The sequence below is a fragment of the Amblyomma mixtum genome, chromosome 9 (genome assembly GCF_055824585.1).
Source record: "Amblyomma mixtum isolate Tamu chromosome 9, ASM5582458v1, whole genome shotgun sequence".
NCBI lineage: Eukaryota > Metazoa > Arthropoda > Arachnida > Ixodida > Ixodidae > Amblyomma > Amblyomma mixtum.
In genome coordinates, this window is record NC_143020.1 from 113218915 (window position 1) to 113240347 (window position 21433).

Sequence of the window (21433 nt, forward strand, 5' to 3'; positions counted from 1 at the left end):
TCCCCATCGGCTTTCAGACTAAACCAACATAAATCAAAGAAAACACTGCTCCACGTCCAACATGGCGTGAAGGGAGATCCGAAAGCTGACAGCAAGACACCATAACTGACCGCCTGCTCCGGTTTGCGAGATCATAGCCGACTGCTTCCACGTCACGTGGTTAGCATACAAAAGCACAACTATACCAACACAACGAAAACAAGAAAGGGGGTAAAAAAACAGGCGCTCAAGAGTTCTCAGGTAAGGCAAGCTATTTGAAAGAAGTGTAGAAAGCGCTATGGCGTATGAAAACTTGGTTCTAGTGCACCAAGCAGATGGACCCAATGCATCTGTACGCCAGATTCAAAGTGCGCTCACTCTAAATTATGGAAATTTCACACCTGTATTGTAAATATTTCATTTTGTGTAGGCCCGCGGAACAGTATTACGTACTACACTTCACCCGATGCACAAATTAGATTTCGAGCAAAGAATTTTGGAGCTAACTTTACAAGGATGGTGCACTGCTGTAACTGATGGTAAGAATTTCTAAACAAAGCTTAGCAATCAAATTTAGGGATGTAATTCTTCTCTTTATAAGCGCCACTAAAGAACAAGAAAAAACTAGATTACAGAAGACACAGACGGTTCCAAGATGCAAACGTTTCCACATAAGCACACAACGTGAACGTGAACGTCACCACAAGAGAAACGAGTGTTATAGTTAACAAGTCTCCCGCCACCAACTTGAGTCAGTGTTTTCGCCTGAAGAAATAAACGGCCACCAGAACTACCCGATATAAAAACAACCCCGGATTTGGCATCGCTACGGTGTAAAACAGTGAAAATTGAGCTTCTCTATTTTTCTTTCCTCCGCAAAGGTCTCGCCACGGGGGTCAAACAACTAACAAAAAGAAACGCAAGGAGCCAAAAACAATGCCAACCTATCCTGACGCAAGTTTCATAAGAGCAAGTGCGACATTACTCCAAGACTTGCTTGCAGTAACATTACATTATCTGCAAATATGACTAGGACCGAAAACAAACCCAATGGTGGAAACTGTCGAGCACGCAAATTGTCGCTAAATGATAACTTTTAGAAACACACTCGAGCTATAATGCTTGGCAGAGAGTGAGAATAGCAATGAAAAACGCAGTGCCATGCAAATTCAATCCATGCAACCAACTAATGCACTTGTCGACACAATGTGCACAAATACAACGCTGTGCAATGCACGTGCAAGCGTCTACACACACTCAAACACTTGACCAGCCAGACTTCGTGGATTTCGGGAACAATTGAAAAAACATGCGCCTACGAGACAAGCAAGGGAAGAATTGAAGCAGCTAATTGTGGCCGTTTCAACACAATGAAGCAGACGACAACACTGAAAGCAGACGATTGTTACTATGTCAGCGGAGCCTCTTGTGGCGATTTAGGGGCAGTCTCTTAGTATGGCGAATTGGTTAGCAGTGTTTCCAAGCCCATAGCACTAGACTGGCATCTTGGAATTGCACGTTTTCGAAACCTAAAAAAAATTAACTAACTCACATGCAAAAGCATTGCTATCATTTTGAGTGTTAAGAGATTGTGTTAGTCTGGGCTGTTTGTCAGCAAAAAGAATTTTATTCAGCCTTGTCAGCTTTGTGAGTGCACGCAGCGTTCAAGCAGCTAAGACGACTGCAGCCAACATGAAAATATAGTAGCAGATGTGCAAAGTTAATGTTCTTAATAAGTTATGCCAATCATTAGCAAAAAAGAACTGTCCCGCGGAAATTCGAAGCCACTGAAAACTTCAGGAATGCCAAACCAAATGAAGAAATGAATAACCACCGCAATCGCCACAACAGAAGCATTGTCGGATGTTGAGGTTTGCCTTGCTTGAAAATATTGAAAAGTAGACCAGTAAACGTTACAGCTAGCGAGAAAGACATGACCAAATTCAAATATTTTATGACAACTCACAGGTCCTTGCGTTTCTACCAAGATAAACCTGACTTAATCCTTCAACATGATACAATAACTAGAGCTACATAACCACACCAGTTGCTTAAAATGCCGAAATTTGTGTGATAGCTTCAATTATATATAGCTGACTATATGTCGTTCAGGAGCTTCACGTTTAGAGTAGAGTGCCAACAGTAGTCAGCCTGGCAATGACCACGAACCGTGACGATAAGTTTTGTGAACCATTTCCCTTTCATTTGCCCCTAGTGATCAAACAACAATCATCCGCTCATAACTCTCGTCTAAAGCTAATAGAAAAATGTATACTACCCAGCTCCCTTTCAGTTTGGAGTGCCTGACGCTGCCACATTGCCAACCAGTATAACTTTTTAACATTGCCTTTTCTGGCCCTTTGATATATTTCTACACCTCCTTAACCATTTAGTCTTATCTTCCCACAAATTTCCCCACAAGATTTCAACCTCAATTCAACAAGTACCATTTTAGAAAAAAATTCTATTGTACCTGTCTTGGTGCAGTCAAATTTTTTATTTTTAACACAAATTGAAGTCAAAAAGCTAGCAGATTTGCACAACAGAGGCATACATACGCTGCTATTGTGGCAGCCATTGTATTTCTGAAGACTCTAGCGCCACCTATCGCCATGGGTGGTACTGCAGTGCCTATGGCAAAACACAGGTGGCGCAACAATCTGCAAGCTGCTCTATTTTGAGTGAATCACCGCATCAATTTTAAATGCGGGCTCTGTGGGCAGTTCTGCAACTGGTGCGATTAAATAGCTCTGCAGTGAAATGGCCATTCGTAGCAACTGTGCCTTTGGAAACCAGACAACACCTGTACTCTCAAAGTTACCACCAGCACAATACTGATTTACGAACAGAGAAAACTGCAGCAGGAATGACAAGGAACAACACTGTCCGTTCAAGAAACGCTCGCAGCCCTTTTGCATGCATTTGGAACGACTCTCAGCAGCTGTCTCCGCCTTACCCTACACCAGAAGCTGCTACCAGTATGCATTCGTCTATGATGTCAACAGAGCGAGACTATAGGAGTATCATTGCTCAACCCTTATAGCAGTGCATTTGAGTTCCAGCTACCGTGAAATGCCAAGCATCCACTCAATGTCACACACTCAGAGGTTAGAAGCCGCCATACAGTTGCAGATATAGTTGGCGTGCGCATAATACGAACGCATGCAATCAAGACGCGGTGACGTTCAGGCCAACCGTCACGACTCTTTACAGGGAACACAAAGTTCATAAAACAAGGAACACCAGGATATTATCCCTATATGACATACACTAAGCATGACGTACACCCCTGTCGTGGGCTTGGTCGCATATAGTATAGTTTCTGCTAGACATGCTAGCCGCCATGCCTAACAAGCCTTGTATATATCTTCATCTCGCATAGTATATAACCTTTATGTAACAGTTTCTTTTAAAAACATGGTGTTCACTCTCTTTACAATGGCAGTGTTGAACGTGTTGGCTGGTAGAGCGGGAGACTTGGTCACGAAGATGGAAGATGTACAATTGGGAGTCCAAGCAACTCGTGGGGTACTATTATACACGGGCCACGTGCGCACGTCCATCTACCTTTCACAACAGGGCACAGCTGTTGAAAGCATACCAACGAATGGCATGCTTTGCTTGCACACATGTAAAGCGAGCATGCAATGTAAAAAACTTGTTTTTTCGCATTGTTAATAGGGGATATTCAAAATTCCGCAAGTGCGCTTTCCCGCATAACAATGTTGCCCCTAACAAGATGGCCGACTTCGCTATAAAGGAACTACATGGGCTTCAGGACAGGCGCTAAAGGTGTGGATAGAATGTGAGAAACGTATTTTGGAACAATCAAACAAAAAACCAGTCTTTCTTGCTTTGTTTCAGCTAGAAACGCATGGTCCGCCATCTTGTTGGGGGCAACATTGTTATGCGGGAAAGCGCACTTGCGGAATTTTGAATATCCCCTATTGTCCCTTCCTTTCAATTGTGATTTAACGCATGCCACAAGTTCAGTGCGATGTCACCAGATCACCTAACAAAATTTGCAGCTGTGAAGATTGACATCTGATGTAATTGCTTTTACATCAACAGCCGGATTAAACAATGGAGTGTCTTTTCCAGACCTAATGCGTCATTCTGTAAGCGCATAAAATTTGCCTGTCTCTGACCAAGGATCAAGCATTTTGTCTCTCAAAGAGGCTGATGGGAGCACGCATACGGTTAGTTCTCTACAGTAGAACAAAGTTTTCACAGCACAGGCAGTAGTTCTGCAATTGTAAACGGACACAGCTCACCAATGTACACAGATGGTATACAATACGACTCATTACAAGCTCAGCTATGAAAGTTGATATATTCCTCGGTATGATACAGCATAGCAATGTGACATGTCACTATCTCTGGTAACTCTCTGCCTAGCACAGTTCTCAGACTTTGTAACACGCGTTTGTAATGCTGCCGTCTGCCATGCAGAGCGATGCCCGCTCATTAACTCACACCAAGCTGCACTGCCATGCGCCGTAGGTAGTGATGGGTCAGAGGTCAAAGGTTACACGCAGCGAGTGGAATAAATAAAGCTGTGATGATGAGGGCCGTAGCGACGGCAGCAATGTCTGATGGCATGCAGATGCGATTAATGCTGTGAAAAATGAATGTCGCTGATGGGTGTCTACAGAAAGCGCTGATGCGAAAACTGGAAAACAGCTCCTTGCAGCATCTCGCGGCATGGCAGTCGCTTACTACGCTATTCGAAACACGACACTGCGCAAACTGCAACATACCAGTAGAGGGTCAGCCACCCTTCACAACAGCAGCCAAAATGTTTGCATCTCGCTTCCCAAAGACCACTTTTCTCGTTGATAATCTCTTAAACCACGCCATACAGCTTTTTCCAGCATCGAGTCTGACACATGACAGCGGCTTATAAATCATGCAAAAAGCAGCATCAAAGACCGTCATGTTTTTTATGGCAACAACGCGAAAGTCTCCCATGCTGCCTTTACGTTATCATAGCAACATGGCAAGCGAAAACAAGGTTTGCTTTTGGTTGCCATCTTGCCACTGAAACCACTGTTTAACAGCCGAAACCGTACTGCCATGGTAATTTCAGTTATTAGTTGATCATTTCAAATCTGGCAGAAATGGAAATGCCAGCTACATGTCAGACTGACGTTCTACACTCTGAAGATCACTTATCATAGGTCACGTGTGCATCAACCTGCCTTTTCATTGACAGCCTTTTCAATGAACGAGCCTATGCTAAGCACATCTGATGTGTCAAAGCACCAGGGTTGCAATCTGGATCTCGATAATCAGTCATGCAGCTCCCAAAACTTCCTGCCTCACAGTGATGGGAGAAAATGCTCAAACGATTTCTTTCACAAGCCAGTTCACATGAGCACCTGCCAAAAAAGCAACTGATATGGCCATCTTGTAAGAAATACATTAGACCTTCATAAGACATCCGCAAATAATGTGCTCGTTTGTGTTACAGATTCTACGAATTCGGTACTTTTAAAACTTTATGCTTCCTTTTTTGAAGATGGCAGCAGAAATTTAGCGGATCATTGAACAGTGGTGCTCCAGAAAGCTGACATCATGAGTCTTCTCTGCATTAGTATACTTTTCCAACTGTCCAGAGCAGAAAGCTTGAAAGCATGATTGTTAAATGAAGTCGCAATTCCAACTTGCTTCAAAATAATTTGTTCATTTCATTTAGGGAGACAATTAGATTTCTTTTAGCCAGGTGTATGTAAATGCAAACGCTATCAAAAATGTACACAGTTTGGTTTGGTTTGTGGTTTATGGGAGTTTAATGTCCCAAAGCGACTCAGGCTATGAGGGACGCCGTAGTGAAGGGCTCCGGAAATTTCGACCATCTGAGGTTCTTCAACGCGCACTGACACCGCACAGTACACGGGCCTCTAAAATTTTGCCTCCATCGAAATTCAGCCGCCGCGGCCAGGATCGAAATTGCGTCTTTTGGGTCAGCAGCTGAGTGCCATAACCACTGAGCCATAGCGGCGGCTTACAGTCAATGACCGTCTTATAAGGCCATCAAAATCATGACCAAATCATCTGCTTAGTGACAGGTACATCATGGAACAGGCAACGATCATTTCGTGTCAGTCGTCCATTCAGAGATAGTGACATAAAAGGCACGTGGTCCTATAAAATAGCTTGCCGTGTCCGAACGATGTGCTCAATAAAAAAAAAACATATGGACGAGAAAAAAATTGCATCCCATTTGCTATTGGGTTCAGGAAGCTTGCTGAGGGAACCGTAAATCACAAGAGCTGCTTTTAATGGGCAAAACAAAGTTCTGCACCTAAAGAAGCGCTAGCATTAAAAAGATAATCAGCGAAGCATTAAAGGGATAACTAAGAACTAATTCAAGTTGGCTTGTATCGAGAGATCGTGTCCTGATGTTCAAGAGGCTTTCATTAAAAACAATTTTTTTCTTTAGCTAGAAAAGCAGTCATTGCTGGCACAGGCCATTTTCACAAGCAATCCGCAGTGATGTCAAGTACTTAATTCTTTGCACCTAGACCACATTGCCGTCCATGTCCCAATAGTGATCATGGACTCCATATTTTTCTTGACATCAACAACAATAACGAGTTTTAATCAAATGGCAGAAAAAACGTTCCACTTTCATCCCTGACCTTCTCAGCAGCAAATTATGGACTTTGCTGCTCAATAAATGCCAGCACAACCCCAAAAGGCTGAACAATTAAATTTTTGTTAAGAACAAAAACTGCATGCAGTTCTTCTCAGTGTCTGTTTAATAAAAACCTCTTAAAGCTGTCTGCAGAGGGACTCAAATTTGTGAGCATACCACCAATATCCTATAATCTGAGAAATACTTGAACCAAAGCATCAAGATTTGTTTCTATGGGTGCTCCTTTTTAGCGAGAGAACCGAAGTGAACAAAGGACCTAAACATAAATAGCTCAGGCAAAAGCTCGAATAGACACTCTGAAACCATTACAACAGCTACTACATATCGAAAGGTGCCTCATTGACATTAATTCTTAAATTTAAACACATCGAAGCCCCAGCTCCAGGCAAATATGACCAACAGTTGGCTCGACTGTGATTTGCAGTTCCCTCAGAACCACTGGCATTATGTTACAAACCTCGACCCTCCTCCATAGTACAAGTCGCTCACATTGGAGCAAACTGCTTAGGTTAGGCTATTGGGATTTAACGTCCCAAAGCAAATCAGTGCAGCAAACTGCATACACACAACTGAGATCACAAAAGCTCAACTCTTTCTGCCCACGTCTAAACCACAATCTTAACATATTACACACACACTATGGCAGTGCTTGTCACATTCTTTTAGAGTTGTCTGCGTGAGCCAGTGGCAATTACTAAAAAAAATGGCATGATTACAGTTTTTGCTTCTAGCTGAACGAGGCAAAGAAAGTCAGGAAAGCAGCAGAGGATGCTTAACGTAAACAATTGTTGATTGTTCCTGGTAATTAACAGCCACAAGTTCATTTTGAAGTGGCGTTCTAAGTAGATGTGAGCCACCAACACTGGCTAGCCATATTTTTAATCTTCACCTCCAAAGTGGCACTTTAGAATTTGCTCCTCATAGTTGAACTCTGCAGTGCATATCATGACAGTGAGCAAACTGGGTGATGGAGACCTCAGGTTGTACTAAAGCCAGCCTGCTACTTAGTGTCAACCCAAGAAAACTTTGCAAAGGTGACGACAAGGCAGTGAACACATCAGGTTTCTTACATGCAAGAAGATTAAAGTACCCATAAACAACAACTTATGCTACACTCAAATAACTTGAAAACTCCAGTAGAAGGTGCATTTCAGTGAAAAAAAAGAAAGCCAAAACCTCAGCCTTAGCTTCTTGCTTAAAATTTCTAAACATTTCCAATGCCTTTGCAGCCAAAGTTATTGTCAATAAGACCAGATTGAATTACCATTGGCTCCTATACATTCCATTCATATCCTGGGTGTATCAGTAAAGCTTTCTTCAATATTTAGAAACAGACTTCTTGAAGTGTGAGGGTTGGTTTTCAGGCATAATAGAATCAGCGGTGGCAGGCATACAAAAATTGACGAATCATGCTAATTAGCAAGCTGATCAACTTAGTTATAATAGATAGCTTTTTAACTATCACATTTAAGTGCCTGCTGTAATTAAAGATGCCTAGAAGATTAGAGATGACAAATTCTACAGTCGACTGTCCATAATTTAACCTCACGTTCTAGTCAAGAAAGATTCCGCTGCACTAAAAACCACGCCTACGAATCTAATCAAAGCCAAGCGCCTAATCGCAACTTAGTTAACCTGTTTAGTAGCTGCAATCGCAAAAACGCACGTCTACTAAATACATTTGAAAGACTTCGCTAAAACATGCAGTACACGCCCAACAGGCCTGAGGCCATTCGTCAAGTCCCACACGATGGAGGTTCTAGATAAGGAAAAAAAAAAAGGGATACTAATCCCACCCCAAAGTTCATCACACTCGAAAATTGCATATGCACGATCTGCATACATAAAACACAGCGCTCCTCTGCGGTTCACTGGAATCGACTTGCATAAGTGTAAAGCATCAAATATGGCAGTAGTTCAGCGTTTGCCTCCACAGCACTGTACCAGTACAGTTTCATTACAAGGAAGGGAAGACATAAGTGTCAAGGCTTCACTTTTAAGAGCCAGAAATATGCACCACAAATGCGACAACCACCACAAAGAAGGGGCACGGCTTCTCCCATAGATGGAATTCCCTGTGCAGAGCCAACTGCTGTTGATTAGGAGTGAAAGCTCACCAAATGAATGAAGGCGAAACAACTTGCTTTCTCATTGTTTTCCCTTGAGACAATCAATTCCGAAATTCATTATTTTGAGCGGTAACTATAACAAAAGGCTAGAGTGCACACACCAAACATTTTCATTTGGGATGGAAACTACAGCCGTGCTGAGGTGTTAATTAACGGTGAAAAATTTTCTACAATCCATTGCCAAGTCAACTATCCTTCAAATATTTCGAACTGACAGCGCATGACATGCTTGGCTTTGTAAGAGAGTGGATAAGCACTCCTGAAAGCAAGCTAGCCAAATGCGCACATTGATAAGAGAGCTATAGCAGAGCTAACAAAGCTGCAAAATATGGGCCTCCACTAGAGTCAGATTATATTAATTTAGTTGCTCTGTGACCCAGCAGATTGCATTGCAGCAGGGGAAAAATTTTCTTACCAAGGACCTGCACATTGACAGTTTGGTGCATGCACATTCCACCTTATTGTAGCTAGGCAGGAAAGTACTTTTTCAAGCGGACACAGTTGAGGACGCTACTCAAGGTGGCACAACAAGCAAACACAAAAAACATCATTCGTCATCAATGCCAAAGGGTGGGGACAAGACAAAGAGCAAGAAACAAACAAAAGACGTTGAAACCTCAAGCACAGCGCCTGGCTGACAAGCACCTGCATAGTGTTGGTTACCGGAGACTTTCGGTTCTTCCTCTCTTCATCTCCTCCGTGGGCAGTGACTGTCGTGAGCCATCGTCGCGGTTCGTCGACCAAAGACGGCAGTTGTTCTGGCAGCGGTCGACATGCCGTCAACGTTGTCAATGTCGAGAACCACACAGCACCCAAGTGTTGGGTTTGTCGAGAAAGCGCAAAGTCCGTTGCTGTGGAATGATCCACCACGAGGTGTCGTGCTTTTTTTCCATCAGTGACAGAATCAAGGCCCATTCCTTTTCAACCACTGTCCCTTGCAGATGATACTGTTGAGATGAAGCTGATAAGGATGTGGCATTTACACTGAGTGACGGCACACGGCGTCAGTAGTTGTGACCGGACAGCGGCTGGAATCCAGTGTCTCTGTGCCCCGTGTTTTCGTAGTCCTTGAGATGCTGGCATATGTTGTCAAAGGCAGTGGGAATCTCGTGTTGCTGCGAACGGCGAGTAGCAGAGCCAGCCAAACACGGAAAACACGTAAGACGAAACTTGCAAATAAATTACACTCCTAATATGGTGCAGTTCATGTCCAAGTCCATGTACATTGTGTTTGCAGGAGGGAAGTGGGGGGAGACATAGCTGTTGCCACTCACTGACAACAGGTGGCGATACTGTGAAAGCGTGGTGGCAGTGTTGCGTTTTCATTGCGACCCTGAGAAATGAGAGTGACCTCGGCATCACTTCCGCTTGCGCCGGCGACCTCCAGCAGAGGGCGACCCCTGACATGACGACTCCTGGCATGGAGAGGGCAGGTCCTTGGGCCAGAGGTTCAGTACGTGCAGGTCATCGGCAGACAGGGATGACAGGGCGACCACCTTTTCCGTGCTCTGGTTCTCCGACACCCAGCTGTCAGGCAGGCTAGGATGAAAAGAATTTCCAAATTCACAGCTCAAAAGAAAACAGTAACACAAGGCATGCAGAAGCAGCGCTACACATTTTGTTTTAGTTTCTTTCCAAATTCCACCTAAGCATGAAATTTACAATAAAACAGTGTTATGGAACTACAGACAAACATCGTTATAACGAAGTCACATTTTCCACGAAAATTCGTTCATCATATCCAATATTAGTTATAAAAGTACGCACCCAAGTTCCCACAGAAAAGTTCAGTTATTAAACCCAAGTAAAGGGTGCCTTATTGTGGAAAGCACAGGGTTGAAAAAATGCACTATTTTTTAATCTAACATGTATTATAAGCATGTGAAACCTCACCTTCCATTTCATACTTGGAAAGCAATCTCCTATCTATTAGAGCCTGGAAATTGTGTTTTTAAGCTTCAGGCCACAAGGCAAAATGCAAATGACAGAAACTCCTTGGAAACTTACACGTCCACAAGCAACTAAACTGCGTGTACAGAAATGAACAATAACAGAAAGGTCGCTGCAACTCACACATGCTCAGGAACCCAGTGAAGGAGCACTTTCACCTTCCCTGTGTTCTCTTTCCTTCTCGCCACAACCTGCAAGAAGTAAAACACACATCCAATCACCAACTCTAACATCACTGTACTTTGCAGCTCTTCACTGATAAAGATGGCTGCATTCTACACAATGGCATTTTTGTACAGGTTGACACAATGAATACGTCAAACTGCACCGTTGCCCTCTTCTGATTCATACATTGCTATGGCAATGGTAGTTATGACAGTTAAACTCTGCTGCATGATCATCAGCTCAAAACCTGCTTTCTTACTCATTTAAGCATCTGGTTCGTCATCAAGTATCATGCAATGTGTCGTAAGTGAGACTTAATGCATCAAGCTGGATAGGTACTCTAAAGGCAGACTTGTGCTCCTTTGATGACGTGAAAACAGTGCAAGTAAAAATTGACTTTGAGAGAATCACATCTCACAGTACAAGCAGAAGGGGTAGACAAAAGGCAATGTTTGAGAAAGTAAACTATTTCCTAGTGGTCGTGGCGTAGTAGTTGGGGGTGTCCGCTTCGGCTGTGGGAGGTGGCTGGTTCGAAACCCACTGCCGGACACCCACCGGTAAAAATGGGTACGAGCGTGCCCCGGCCCTGCGCCCGGCTTCCTCAGAGGTATGCGCTTGGAGGAGGCTCCGCACAACCCGCTCCGCCCTTACGGGGACAAACCAGGTTTCGAACACTTCAACCTGCAAAGGTGATTCGTGTTACTGTGTTCATAAGGGGGTTCTCACTGTGATTTCAAGTTCCTGCGCTACAAAACCAGAGTGCCTAAAAAGATGAACAGGTTCAAATGTCTCTACTGTAAGAGATTCTTCCAGAGTGTCACTGCAGGCTTGGGCAAGTCTGGTAGAAGGGCAGAGGGGGTAGCAATAAAGCAGTGAAGAAGAAAGTAAACTAATTCCATTCTATAAAATCTCTACAGCCATTACATACCAGCTGCCCTGGCCACCCCTGCTATCAGGCCTGGGGCAGCTACGCTGCTAACAAATATAACAATTGGTCCCACCCCCACACAAACCATGCCCCTTATTCACGGGAGAGTTCCACTATTACACCTACTGCTCTCTGTCCCACTTCAAAACACTATACTCTGCACTTGACCTGACTGTTAAAAGGCAGTGCCCCCCAGCTTCCAAAAAGTGGAATTGTAAACTATCCCCTCTGCTTTCTACACATTGCACTCCCTTCATAAGAAATGTGCCTGCAAGCTGGTTGCTTGCATTGCCCTCGTACCAAACAGTTTGACACAGTTTTTGAACTTATCACACGTCAAGTTTCATGTATTATTCCGCATACTGGAACAACCTAGTTGACTCAGTTTTACTGGATTTATTAAAAGCCCAACGTGCTGGTCTGTAGACCAGTACATTTAAGCCAGCATGCCAGAAGAAGAATACAAGCTACTGTAACTTCACTACAAGTACTAACACAGCCAGTAGGGGTGTTTTCTTAGCAGCACCAGCTGTTAGTAAGACATTGGGCAGAATTCTGCTGCCCTGAAGCTAGCTTGACCAAATATTGGGTGGACGCCAATGAGTAATTACTCCGTTATTATGAAGCTAGCTTCATGACATCAACACCAAACGGTTTTCTGACATGCGAAATGGCAGCACAGATTGACTGCTGGTGGCCTCTATCACTGACTGGCACAACTAAGCCTGCTGCCTGTCTGGTATGATCGCAGACAGGTTGCAAGCAAACATTAAGAAAACATACATCCAGCGCTAGCATTCGCAGCATCTTTCGATGGCTTCTTGGTGATTTTCTTCTGTGCTTTACAAACAGGTAGGTGAACGCCCTTGAGCACAACTGACACATCAGTTGCATCGTATACAGGTTGTTTTGTGACACACAGCCCGAAGCAAAATTCACTGCAGCACCTTTTTCAGTGTGCATCAAACATAACAGGCACTGACCGTTCCGTGGAAGGTGACGGTGGACCCATTCCAGGAGTGCGGTTCCGTCGGCGACTCCGGGGCACTGACGTCGGCCAACCGATGTTTCAGCTCCTCCATCACGCCAGCGTCGAAGAAGTCTGCATGCTTGGCTGCAGAGAGGGAATGAGACGGAAGGCAGGTTTCAGCAACTACTTACCACTGCGTTAAGCTTGTAGTAAAATTAAGACGAGCATGAAGTCTGTGGTCACAGTGCGGTTAAAAACACAACTTTAATGCATTCTATGTAGCACATCCCTACAAATGTTATGAAAAGTTAAATGCAACACATACTGGAAGGATAACTTTGCACGAATTGAATAACAACTTTCAACAACAATTCCCGTAAATCGCATCTGATGCTTCACTGGTTGTGAACTGCTCAGTAATTTTTAGTAAACAATCGCCATAAAAGAAATTGCAGCTTACAGACCTCCATTTCCAATCCCAGTTGCTATGCAAGTAAAAAGTACAGCTGCTCGTAACCTCCACAACTCTGATTGCGTCATGAAAATAACGGCAAAATGAGATTCGCCAACTAATTCACTACAGCACAAATACAAATATATGCGCAGCAAAAACAGTTTTCAGCAAGGGTTGTCACCTTGACCAGCTGGTATTTACAACTGTGCTCTAACCACACTGCTTAAATATAATAATATTTCCTTTTTTCTTTTCCTTTCCCTGGAGTTGTGGATCTGCTGCTTTAAAGAAAGGAGGGCACAGCTGGAATTCTTGCAGGCAAAATCTGTTGTAGCTGCACGGATAATTAGCACATGCAGCTTCCTTCATGAACATGGTGCGGTGTAGCACTAGCAGCAACTACTGCAAGCAACTTCCATTTTCCTTTTGTGTAGACTTGAGTTGTCGTGATTTAATTCCAAGCTGAAATGACGGTAAATCCTATGCACAAAATTTTACAAGGTGGCTGCAGGTTCTGTATAATCAGGCCCCCAGCAACAAGAAGCATGTCACTGCCCCAGCCAACAGCACATGCTTCTAGCAGTGAAAATGCCTTCATCAAGAACACAGGACATCCTAGAACTATGAAAAAAAAAATAGAAAAAACATGAGTCCAAGAAAATGTAAACAATGGTGAGTAGATGCCTACATATGGAACATAGCTTACACAGGTGTATTTGAAGCCTAGTTGACATGCCCTTTGTCATCTTCATAAAACTAGTGTTACACAAATACTGCATAATTGTGCTAGAAGATCTTCCCATAGTCCAAAAATTCCTACTTTTTCAATTACTTTTGACATGCTAATTACACAGTCCAGATTGTCATAACAAAAACATTTAAAGTCTCCAAACCTGCCTTCTCTTAGCAAGCTAAATACAACCTGAGCTTGGACATCTGAATTCTTTCTGTATGACAGCATCAGTCACTCGCATGAAGTATTCTTCCAGAGCAGCTGGCCATTCATGGAAGTCTCCAAAATCCATTCGCTTACAGCAAGAAACTCTCCACTCATTGCAAAACCTGACAGTAGCAGTCTCAAAATCGCTGCAGCAAGCATTTCAGCATTAAAATACAAAAAGAAGAAAACTCAGAATTTCCTCTTTCCCACAGGGCTAGGAAGCAACACTGCCATCCGCACCGAAATCCTCCAACTGCAAAAATACCCACACCCAGATATTTTTGTTCTCCTCTAGACCAAAGCAATAACGATGATATCATCATAGCGAAAGTTTCCGGTTACGACATCTTACGACGCCGACGTCATCTATCGCGGGGCTACCGTTCTAAACGACGCTGTCAAATACGAAACGGTCGCTCAGCGCAACGCTTCCACCTGACGGGAGCGGACCCGCGCGCATACACTACACCGCCTATGCACGGAACTCGCCAACTACCGGGCGAGGGAGGAGCAGTGCGGGTGGCTGGAGTCCTCGCCGTTTCCTCAACTCCCCATTTATTCCCTCTCTCGGCTCCTTTACCACCACTCCTGCCTCCTCCTCCCCGCTCCTTTTCTTTTTTGTCTTGCTTTTCTTTCCCTCCCCTCTCCGTCGCCATGGCAACGCGCTCCCGAACCCCCCCCCCCCCTTCCGGCACACTCGGTCGACCGTCGTGCCTCGCACGCCAATCGTCATCAACATCCTTTGCTCCCGCTCTTCCCAGTGGTTGGTCGGAGAAAATTGGCACAGAAAGAGTGGAAGAGGGAAGGTGGGGGGGACGGTGCAACGTGAAATCAGCGGACTCATTTTACGGACGGTTCGCGCTTGGGCAGAAAACCGTCGCGCATAAGCGTGCACACACGACGAAAGAAGACCTCCACTACGGCACCCCTTCCTCTCTTTCTTCTTTCACTCCAGCCTTCCTCCCTACCCTTACGGCGCGGTTCAGGTGTCCACCGAAATACGTGAGACAGATACTGCGGCATTTCCTTTCCTCAAAAACCAAATTTATTTCAGATGTGCATGACGAGCCAAGCGCTGTCTTTGTCTTCATGTATCTTTCCTTACCTTCGTGTGGCTTTAGAGGCAGTGCTTTGCTGCGCGACTAAAAATGCGCTGAGAAGGCCGAATTATCCAAGGTCGCCGGCACAAAACTGCCAAATAACGTGGATGTCCCGTACGGTCAATCGTCAAATGGCGGCCAATCGCGTAACGCACGGACAGATGGGCTGCACAATTGAGGTCGATAGAAGACCACCCCCACGACTGATGCAAAGCGGGTTAACCGCTATGCACAGCGCTTTTCCTACCTTGATGATAAGCCAGATCTCCTCTGGTCTAAATTCCTGCGCGAGACGGACAACCATGGCTTTCCTGTTTCGAGGTCCAAATTGCGGGTTTAAAAAATCTGACTTAGCATCTCGGTGCGCGACACTAATGAATATATCACAAGATGCACGCTGCACCTCGACAGATTGTCGAAGTTTTTGACAGAACAAAACTACCGATTACTGACAGAAAACAGCAAGCTGGACATTCCTCCCACATCAGATCCAAGTTTAGGGCGCAGGATTACTGAATTACCCGTACAAAATTTTCAATACAGTACATGCGGCATGCCAAACCTTCCGAGCGATCTCACCGCGCGCGCACGCACGCACGCACGCACGCACGCACACACACACACACACACACACACACACACACACACACACACACACACACACACACACACACACACACACTTTCTGTTTCGTCATTTTCCTTTCTTTCTATTCTCTTTCTTTGAGAGATAAGCACACAACCTATAATATCCCTACCAACGCTGTCCGCGCCTATTTACTGAGGTGCGTCAGAATACCCTCAGCCAAGAAGTGTCCTGAGCTGCAATCAAATATTCCAACTACCCCCATCCCTACGCGAGCTTAGAACACTGCCTTCTCCAGTGCTCCGTCATCGTCCAATCCCCGCTCACACCGAAACTTGGTGTGTGTTGGCTGGGATCGGCCCAACATAGGGTATCAACTAGGCCTGACAGTAGGCGCAGGTCCAAGACTACCTCCGCACTTAATTTGACGCCGAATAAGTTTTGTTTATTTTTTGCAGTCCCTCCCGTACCGAAGGCATCCGGAGGCGGTGGCAAGTCGGTCAAACCGGTTCAACACACAAGCGCGCTCGGCAGAAGCCACCGATTCTAGGCCGCGAGAATGACGCCCCACAAGCACATCGATTGCCTCGAGGGCGGGCAATTCGTATATTGGCTGCCTCGCGCACGTGATTGATTTGCTGCCGACGCATCAGGAGACGATCGCTACTCGACGCCGGTGTTATTGCCAGGGTCAATATCCGTCTCGGCACCGCGTCTATTCTTTTTTATTCAGGGGGAAGGGGGTGGGGGCGGGAAGCAGCAACTGTGCAGTACGCAGGAAGGAAATGAGAGTCACGTGGTTTTTCCTTTCCCTCCCCACGAACACAGGTAAAAAAAAAATAAGAAATTATACAGGGAAGTGTCGCTATAACGAACCTTTCAGTTCAACGAACTTCATTGCAGCCAACGCAAATGAGTTTTAGTTGAGCCAGTTTCCGCCCACTGCAGCTTTCAGTTCAGTGAACATTTTGGCAAGCTATGCCGTGTTGCCTCAGAACCAGAATGCATCAGTTCGGAAAATAACAGCAGCTTGCCAAATTTGAGTATTTCATACATGCCTCTTTGAAATTAAGCAGTTTAACCGTAGTAGTTAAAACGTTTGATAAAACATTTGATATTAGTTAACCAGCGTGCTAGTTAGCATGTCTTAGCTCCATTGTGATGTACACAGTCGCCGCGATGGCTCAGTGGTTATGGTGTTCGGCTCAGAGGAAAGAGAAAAAGGAAAGAAAAGACGCGCGTCGCAGCAACAACCGTGTCCGCCGAAGCGGACGCTGGCTGAAAAAAACAGATAAGAGGCCGTAGCCACGCTTCGTAGAGCCCCAGGTGGTCGTCGGAATTTCCGGACCCTTCACTGCGGCGTCCCCCATAGCCTGAGTCGCTTTGGGATGTTAAACCCCCATAAACCAATACTCTGATGTACTACACGGCAGACAATGGTATGCCGAAAAAAACACTCGTCTAACGCAAAAAAGCCTTTCTTTTTTAAATGTGTAAACTCTTAGGTGAAACACCCTGCATGCCTATGTTCCTGGGAGATGTCTAGTCCCTTTTTGTCGACGGCATAGCGAGAAAGCAATGCCTCCGCCATCCAATAGGCTACGAGGAAGCCAAAGGGCGCGAAACGAGTTTCCGCCGGGCCCATTACAAGGCCTGCTTTATTTTTGCCACGTGCATGATTTTTCAGAGCGCCAGGGCACAAGGGGCCGCAGATGCCGACGAATGAGAAAAAGAATAAGAGAAAAGAACGCTGCGGAGGGAAAAAAAATGAAGGATGGGAGAAAAAAACAAAAGCACCGTTACAGAAAGCCAGAGAAACAAAAACGCCGCGCGAACAAAGAATTCAGCGACGCAAAAGCAGAATTTTTTTTAAATATCAACGTGGGCTGGGACGGGGGCAGGGTAGGCAAAGACAGCTGCGTCGTCTCACCTGTCCACTTTAAAACTGGTAGATGGATGTACTGCTGCCGCCTGTTTATACTCTCTCTCTCTCCCCCCCTTTTTCTTTCGCTCAACTGCTGTCTCCCCTCTTTTCCACAACGGTAGGTCACCCTGCGTTCCACTCACGGGATCCGGGAAAGAAACCAGATAATACTAATCCCGACTAGACAGGGGCCTCAAGTTTCCGTGTTGCATTTGATGGTACACGGCTCTGACCAGCCACCTGTACCATGCACAACTTGGCAATGACTTCAATGAACGTCCACTTGAAAGTAGCCTAATCCCAAATCACAGAGCTGCTGACAGCGGAAAAGTGCGATTGTAGAACTGGTATATAACGCGGATGCGTGAAGTTTCCAGGCCACGGGGTCAGCTTTTGACACCCCATACCCTCGAGCCTCAAAAAATCTTTAGGAGCTAGAAGAATGATAATTCTCACCGCCGAGAACCTTAAATGACTACAGATACCTAACTTTACTAAGTGTTTTCTTCTTTGAAATGACGCGTTAGACATTAGAATACATGGATTACCGCGTGGTATACGCATACGACCACTAAATAATTTAGAATTGACTTTCCTCTCTCATGCTATTTCCCTTTCGGTTTCATCAACCGAACTGTGACGTGCAGTTGGTGTTTAGGTCACGTGATGAACTAGAAAAACTAATATCATCGCTGATATTGTAACGTACTTGTTGACGAAGGGGGCTTTAATACCAAGTACGAATACAGACAAGGCCACGCAAGTTGGGGCAGCAAAGGCGACAGATTCCACACGGCGCGAGCCCTACTTCGTCGTCATCAGCTATGCGCCACCTGGCAATGCTAGGTGGCAATATGTTGTTCTAATTCACTACAGCACTTTAGCCAGCCTCTTCCAAGACCTTGAATGACCGATCAACAATTATACAGCAGATTTTTCACTCCTCACGCGACCTAAACATCAACTGCACATCACAGCCATCATTCGGCAGTCGAAACCGAAAAACACTGTCCAGAAGAAATTCAATTATAAATTATTTAGCGGTCGCAGACGAATACCACGGGGTGCTCCGTGTATACCAATGTCTAACGCATCGTTTGAAAAAAGAAAACACGCAAGCAAAAATTTGGTGTCCATAGTCCTTTAACAGCTCCAGAGGCGTCTTTAGTGCCAGAATATACTTCTGAAGAACAGACGCTATGACCCAGGAACATTTGAGGGGACCCTGTACGATAGCAACAGGCTCAGTTCTGGCCACAGCGAGGCAGACGTAATTTTAACTAGCATTAGTAATTATTAATGACTACTACTGCGTCGCAAAGCAATGCCGCTGACGCTATGATCACGCAGCAGCGAAAACCTGCGGTCTGATTTCGACAACCTGGCGCTCTTTACTTACGCACAATTTACGCACAAGGGCGAGTCTCCACATCGCCTCCACATAATGCGGGCGGAATCGAACTCACGCTCAGTAGCCAAAGCGAACATGTCCTGAGCTGCCGAAGTGAAATCGTCCCGAGCAGCCGAAGTGACATCGTCTCGAGCAGCCGAAGTGACATCGTCTCGAGCAGCCGAAGTGAAATCGTATCGAGCAGCCAAAGTGAAATCGTCTCGAGTAGGCAAAGCAAACATAACCTAAGCAACCAAAGCGAACTAATCCTACGTAGCTACAGCAAACCCGTCCCGAGCAGCCAAACCAAACCCGGTCGTATCGATAGATTTCCTGTATAGGTTCCCAGAGTTTCCTGCGCCGCTCACGCATCTAATGGCCACACGCGATCACGTGGTTGAAAAAGCATACATGCATTGCGGGAAGCCAACTCATCCGCATCGTTCAGCACCTAGCCTGCTGCCTGAAAGTCAGAGCGCCTAATTGTCCAGTGCTTTGCGGTATTTCAATTGACCGAGCGCACAGTGTTATTATTGATACCTATGTTTTCTATTTCTTTAAAAGTACGTAATTTTATGACAGAGAGAGAGAGAGAGAGAGAGAAACATTCAATGCGAACCCGTCACGAGCACCTAAGTGAACACTTGCCTCGCGCCCGAAGCAAGTGTCAAACAAAGGCAAAGCAGAAGTGATGTAGTCATGAAATCGGACAAAAACATGCGCGCTAAATGTCCTTTCCCCAACTGTTATCCCAAAGGCGTGCGAATAAAAAAAATTAAATGCCGATGTCCGCGCCGAAATACGTCAATACTTGTAATTCACCAACGCATCATTTACAGCTCGACGTGGGCGCCCTTGATGCAAATATACACATGACCGACTCTATTAGATAAACGACAGGCTATCTCAATATTCTCGATGCGCACGGACACATCAATATCCACAATACACTTCACATAAATTTCAGCAATATATCAGAAACGAGTTGTGCACGCCCTGTTTTGCAGTTACTGTGAAATGTGCATGTGCCAACAAAAATCCGTTTTACGTAGCTGGAAAGTTTAAAAAAGGTTTATCGAAAGCAAACGAGTATGAAGTTTAAAATACGAGCGGGAAACCAAACCACAGCACAAAGAAAGCGGCGAAACATGTCGAAGACTAGCACTGAAGTGCCGTACAAATGCGAGAGGTCTGATATTTGTCTAGTAATACATTATTACTCTAAGTAGAGCTACGAATAGTCCAACCTGTGCAGGAAACATGAACTGAAGTACGCAACAAACCCGCAAGCCGGACGTTTGTTGTAAACGCAAAGACGCCGCTCCGCGCGACGAAAGCTATCGCCCCCGCACCCACTCCAAAGAACAACAGAAAAAAACAAACGAGGAACCAGTTTCTCCCAGTTCATCAACGCGCGCCGAGGTGGAGCCACCATGAAACCGCTGCGCGCTCCGCGCTGCCCTCCTCACCCGCTTTTCCTCGCTGATTACGTCACCGATGACGCCATTGATCGGGCCGGCGGCCGGACGACCGGGAGCCCGAGGAGAGAGAGAGAGCGGGAGGGCCCCGACACACAGCTGACTCTTCCTTGCGCGTTCTTCGCCCTACCACTTCCTCCTCTCCCCCCCGCGCAACAGAGACGAGGAGGACACGACGCCGCGGACACGCCTCCTTCGCTCTCGACGGCGCGATGCGGGAGCGAGATAGAGCGAGGGCTGAACTTGGCTTTCGCTTTTGTGTGTCTTCATTCTCTCGCGCGCGCTGCAATCTGCTTTCGTCTTCCGTTTTTCCGCACGCCGCCTTCTGCCTTCGCCCCCCCCCAAACACTGATCGCCTGACGTAAGGCGCCGAGAGGGAGGAAAAAATGCAGGCAATCCCTCTCCGTAAGACGGATCGGAAAGCGAATTCGGACGCGGGAAAAAGAGGAGGCAGGGCGAGAGAAAAACAATAAGCCCGAGCCGAAAGGCTGGCACGCAATAAAACGATCAGGAGAATAAAATACGAGACAAAAAAATATATATAGCCTATAAAAACCGAGTACGACCCGAACATGTGCGCCTTAGCTAAGTCAAAGCACTGCGGCCTCCGAAAAGCTACCATTCCCCGTCCCTTTAGTAGACCGCTCGCCTAGCAGCTGCCGAGCTGGCGCCATCTGCTAGCACAAGGACGAAGCTGTGTTGAAAAACTCGCGTGAGCACCAGGATAGGCCTAAGCTGCAGTGATGCCAACCCTAGGGATTTATCCCTAGATCTAGGGGT

General features: G+C 45.6%; 1 protein-coding gene across 2 annotated transcripts in view; it reads right to left on the minus strand.

The window, feature by feature from the left end:
- Positions 1-3966: 3966 nt before the first annotated feature.
- The window catches only part of jing (AE binding protein 2 jing), a 56779-nt gene continuing 39312 nt past the window's right edge, over positions 3967-21433 (minus strand). For both annotated transcript variants that reach the window (XM_089561459.1, XM_089561458.1), the window contains exons 6-8: positions 12796-12926; positions 10843-10910; positions 3967-10308 (exon numbers count right to left, since the gene is read on the minus strand). In XM_089561459.1, the coding sequence (XP_089417585.1) occupies positions 10128-10308; positions 10843-10910; positions 12796-12926 (380 nt within the window). In that variant the 3' untranslated portion in view covers positions 3967-10127. The remainder of the gene's footprint in view (positions 10309-10842; positions 10911-12795; positions 12927-21433) is intronic.